General features: G+C 60.8%; 1 protein-coding gene across 1 annotated transcript in view; it reads right to left on the reverse strand.

Annotated features, from left to right (window-relative positions):
• The window catches only part of CELSR1 (cadherin EGF LAG seven-pass G-type receptor 1), a 181,932-nt gene that overhangs the window by 9,894 nt on the left and 166,671 nt on the right, over nucleotides 1-5,367 (reverse strand). The window contains exons 30-34 of the mRNA XM_058431141.1: nucleotides 3,324-3,436; nucleotides 2,798-2,877; nucleotides 1,348-1,474; nucleotides 613-738; nucleotides 27-121 (exon numbers count right to left, since the gene is read on the reverse strand). Of these exons, the coding sequence (XP_058287124.1) occupies nucleotides 27-121; nucleotides 613-738; nucleotides 1,348-1,474; nucleotides 2,798-2,877; nucleotides 3,324-3,436 (541 nt within the window). The remainder of the gene's footprint in view (nucleotides 1-26; nucleotides 122-612; nucleotides 739-1,347; nucleotides 1,475-2,797; nucleotides 2,878-3,323; nucleotides 3,437-5,367) is intronic.

The following is a 5,367-nucleotide window of genomic DNA, read 5'->3' on the forward strand; positions in this document are numbered from 1 at the left end:
CCCCGAACCTGGAGCTGCGGCCTGACCTGACGGTGCTGTCCAGCGAGGCGGTGGACTCGCCCAGGTCTGTGCGCAGCATGTCAGGCCCGTCACCGAAGGTGGTGTTGCAGTTGAGGGAGCGCTAAAGGGAGAAGAGGGGCTGGTTACTGCCAGGTGGAGGCTACCACATGACCACCACGGGGAATGACTCTGTCCTCACGGCAAGCCCCCCCACCCCCAACACCCACACCCTGGCTGGGCCCCTGCCTGGCACACAGCGGGAGCCGGCCCCAAGCAGTCAACCCTCACTGCAAACGAGAGCCTCCTGGCAGCCGAGGGAAGCACATCCTGGCCCACGCTGTGGTACTGCTTCTGGTCAGGGTCCTTGGTGGTCCTGACCCTCTCTAAGGCCTGGAAAAGCAGGGCTAGGAAGCGACCCAGGCCCCGTCTGGCCGATTCTATCACTTTCTGGTTCTGATGCCGGCAGCCACACCGTGTTCCGCGGGCGGCTCTGCTATCCCCACCGTGAGGGGCACATGGGCCGCAGGGCTGGGGCTGAGGCTCGATCCCCCTCCCCTGCCACTCAAGGTGCTGCCCAGCTCCCAGTCCCGCGGTGTCCCCGGTGCCTCGTACCGTCAGCAGGGTGGCCCTGGTAGTGGTGGAGTCTTCCAGGTGCAGCTTCCTCCCGCCGAGCACGCCCTTCAGGTGCTTCCGGACCTCCTGGTTGAGCACGCAGTGGAAAAGGAGGACGAAGGGGCCCTGGAGGGAGGAAGACGGGGTCAGCACCTGCTGCTGCCTCCCTAGGCACCTGCCCTTAGGCGCCCCAGCACAGATGCGCATACAGCCTTGAGTGCACACAACATGCCCGGCCACACGGCCCAGGACACGGCCAGGCCTCCCCTCCTCAGGGACTGCTGCTATCTGGAGGCCAGCTGGGGGAGCTCAGAAACTGAGATGCCTGGGCCAGACCCCCGGTGCGCTGGAGGCAGTGAGGGCCCCGGCTCAGGCCAGTCTTCTGGGCACCCCTTCCACAGTCCTTGGGGCCCTCTGGGGTCCCCACTGTGTCATAAGTCCACTTGCTGTGCGGCCCTTGGTATGACTACAAATGGCCACTTCTGTTCCCTGGAGACACAAGTGGACTTGTGCTGGCCTGGCACTGGGGTCATCGTCCCCAAACACAGTGGGGAGGAGGCACCAGCCCCTGTGCTGGCTGCACAAGGGACTGAGTCCTCGCAGCCACAGGAGGCCCCCACGCGGGACCCAGGCAGGGCTGGTTTGGGACCGCAGAGGCCTCCACTGCTTTGCATCACAGCGATGGTGCCACGGCGGCCAGGCAGGGGCCCTGCAGGCAACTCGGCCGCTACCTACCTGTAAGCCGCTGAAGATAGCGAAGAGGTAGTGAAAGCTCAGTGCGTCACGGTTCACAGCCAACAGCCCCAGCAGCCAGGTGGCGCTGATGAGCAGCAGCAGGAGGAAGGCGGTCCTCAGCAGGGAGCTGCGGGAGGCAGGATCAGGCCTGTGCCCGCTGCCACCACCTGCTCCCTTCCTCCCTCCCTCTCTGCGTGTCCACTTGTCCACCCACCTGCCCGTCCGCCCATCTCTCTGTCCGTCCACCTGTCCACATAGCCATCAACCACCTTGCTCCCTTCCTCCCCTCCTAGCCAGGTACAGACTCATCCAGGAACCAGACAGAGCTCGTGTTAGTGGGGACGGTGGTGGAATAAATTAGGAAGCAAATGAGAAAACAGGAGCTGTGAAGACTACACCAGGCCCAGGGGCCTGAGCCTAGCTCCTGTGAGACACCCTACGGAGAGGCGAGAGGAAGAGCCCAGGGCCTGCCCTTGAGCTGTGACCCTGCGATCAGTTTCCTGAGCTCTGCCTCAGTCTCCCCATCTGTAAAAGGGGAAGACAAAGGCGCATCCCCTCCCAGGGTTCAGAGGAGATGGAGTGAATCAGGGTGACAGAGCCCGCAAGGTCCACAGGTCATGGATGGCACTGAAGACGAGGAACTGACAAGGCTCCAGACCCCCCGTGCAAACCCCACATCCGGCCTTCCAGGCCACTCACCGCCTCTCCCTCTCCAACCCCCTTCAGACTCCGCTGTCTCCTCCCGGGCTGGGAGCCTCACACTCCTCCTGGCACCCAGCCCCTGCGCAAGCATTATCCCTTCGCCCATCCCTGGCTCAGTCCCATCTCTGCCAGGTCACCAGCAGCTGCCAGGTCACCAGGGGCTGGCCTTGTTGTCTGACAGATGCCCCCGTCAACCCCTCCTGACCCTGTCGTGGCTCCCGGACGCTGTGCTGAGTCCTCCCACAGTGCCACCTACTCCTTTGGGGCCTCGAAGGTCCCCTCTCCTCCCTAGAACACTAGAGGTTCCCTCCGTGCTGGGCCCCTGTTCCACTGCACCCTCTGATGGTGGGGCCGGGTGGGGGGTCTCCTCCACTCCAGTGGCCTCAGCAACACCCCCACTACCCACCAGAAAGTTCCATCTCCCCCACCCCACCCATCTCCACCCTGGGGATTCCAGGCAGCCCAATGCTTCCGTGCCAGGTGGGAGAGACTGAGGCCCAGGGCTGGCTGCCAGCCCCCTCCCTTCAGCTAACCTCCCCCAGCTCCCTCCCTTCAGCTAACCTCCCCCAGCCCCTGCAGATGCAACGTGGGAAACCTCTCTCGAGCCCTGGGGCTCACCCAGGCTGCCCCCAGCCCTCCTCCATGAGGCCTACATGCTCTCGTGGGGCCCCACCCCACATAGAGACTGGACATCGGGGTCTCAGGGCCCAGCCGACACGGCTGGCCGGTCAGGTTCAGCCCCACTTACACGATCCCTTTTTTCCCATAATAATGGTGCTTTCTTTGGCAGGAAACCTTTGCAGATAGGACAGAAGTGACTGTGTTGATCTGAAAACAAAACAAGCCGATCAATGTCAGGTGGCCCACTCTTCTCTCTTGTCACTGCAGACCTCCAACTGCCAAAAGCGCCTGAGGCCCTTCGCCCTGTCAGGGAGGGGTGGCTGGGTGAGGAGGACCCGAGCCCTGGCCTGTGAGGCGAAGCACACCTGTCCACCCACTGCCCCACAGCGCCCACCACACCCAGCCTGCCTGTGCAGGGCTCTCCTGGGTGCTGGACGCAGATGGTCTCATGCAGACACGACGCGAGACCTGAATCCACGATCAGAGGGCGAGGTCCGGGAGGGCCCTGGCGGCTTTGCTGACTGTCACAAGGTGGCCCTTCCTGCCCCCCCTTGGCTGCTCAGAGGAGTTGGTGGCCCCAGCCAGCCCAGAACAGCCCTTCCAGCTGACACATGCTCGGGGCACCCGGACTCCCATGAAGGCCCCATGCTCACGATTATAACGGCTCCGATGGGCCCCGCAAAGCTCCAAATCAGAGTGTCTTGAAGGGACAGCCAGCAGAAGTCGGGGTTTCCATAGCCCTGGGGATCCAGGCCGACCGCCAGTCCTGAACACAACAGGGAGGAAAGGGTGAGGGCCACATGCCCAGTGGCCACCCCATGCCAAGGACCAGCCAGGGTGGGGTGAAATGGGGGACTTAGCATCTCCTTCTCAAAGAGCAAGGAGTCCGGGGAGCCAGCACGGGGCCCCTCCGAGCACAGTCCTGGAGTCTCAGTGGGGTCTCAGGCTCACTGGCTCAGGTGGCAGGAGCTGCTCCTGGATTGGCCCCATGAGGCAGGGGGCCTATCTGGGGCGGGGGCTGCTGAGGAAGACCAGAGACCCTGGAGGGTGGCAGTGAGATGGTGCGGGAGGGATCTTGTGAAAGCAGACGGTGCTTGGAAGGGCCCTGCCAGTTGGGCCATGTAGAGGTCAGGAGGCTGTGATGGACCCAAGGTGCAAGGGATGAGGCCCCAAAACAGATGGAGGACAGCGTCACCTAGAGGGCCATATGTGAGCGGGTGAGGAACACATATATCCCCATACCACATCCAACCACGTGCACATGCCATACACATGTACATACCCTATACACATGCATGCAGACACACATACTGTGTGCAGACACGCATCACAGATATACACACACACACCAGAGGCACACACCATACACACGTGCACACCACACACACCCCCGAAACTGCCTCACCACCGAGCCTGCTATGTGAGCTGCTTGTTTAGATAGCACTGAAGCACGGTTGTCACTCCTGACCAGTGACAAGCCACATCCACCTGTCCATGCAGAGCATCAAGGTGATACGTGGGACAGGAGCAACCAGCAGGTGTGACCTGGTCTTTCTGCGCCTCTTGCCCCACCCTGGCCTAGGCTATGCTCCTCCCCATGCTCCTTATTTGAATATTTAAAAGATCCCGGCTCCCTCCTGCTTAACACCCTCCAGCACTTCCCACTGCCCTCTGGAGAAGCCAGTTAACCAGGACCACCGAGGACAGTCAGGGAAGCCCCAGATGGCTGGGCAAGGCAGCAGCCAGTGACCAGTGCCTGCAGCTCAGTCTGAGGCTCCCCGGGAGTTATTTTAAGATCTTGTGCGAGACAGACCTAAGTGTTACACAAAACAAACCAAAACCGGTTTTTAAAGCAAGCAGGAAACGTGAGCCATCTGGATTTAGAGTCCAAAGGGCAGAGGCATCGCAGAGACCTGCTCTGCCTGGACATCCAGGTGGCTTTTCCACAACGCCATACGAGCCCCTTTCTAGGCCACGTTCTTCATCTCAGCGTCTCTCACAGTGAGCACCTAATCTAGGCAAGGGATCACCTCCCTGTCACATCAGGAAGTGGCGGCTGCCACCCCGCCCAACCTGCCCACACCTCAGTGGCTCTGGGTGGAGTTGAAAAAGGTTCTTCAGGGTCCCTTAGAGTAACGGAGATGAGTCACATCAGAGCACCCTAGCCAGGAGCCTGCCTGGTTGGAGGCTGGTCAGTGACGTTGCTGTGGAGGCCAGGATGGTCCAGCAAGTGACCATGGCACTGGCCCGAGGGTGGCTGCTGGGTGCTGCCCTGGGAGCAACTTCCCCCGCCACCCCAGCGCCTCTGGCCTCAGACTGCGTCTAATCCCCAGAACCCGGAGATTACCCAGGAAAGGGGGTTCTTTTTGTGAATGAAGGTGGATCTTTCTCAGTAGGGAGCAAACCGACTTTCTGATTTTTAGCAAAACGTGTGCTGAGGAAGTACTGTTTGTTCTACTCATTGATTCACTAATTCATTTATTCATTCATCCACTCACTCATCCCATCCACTCGCTGCACCCACCCATCCACTTACTCATTTCATTGTCATCCATTAGCTACCCATCCATCCACCCACCCATTTCATCCATCCCTCCATCCACCCACCCACTCATCTCTCCATCCTTCCAACCATCCTATTCATCCACTCACTTATCCCATCCATCCATCTACCACCCATCCACCCACCCATCCATC

This window comes from Hylobates moloch, unplaced genomic scaffold (genome assembly GCF_009828535.3).
Source record: "Hylobates moloch isolate HMO894 unplaced genomic scaffold, HMol_V3 SCAFFOLD_19, whole genome shotgun sequence".
In the NCBI taxonomy this organism is placed as follows: domain Eukaryota; kingdom Metazoa; phylum Chordata; class Mammalia; order Primates; family Hylobatidae; genus Hylobates; species Hylobates moloch.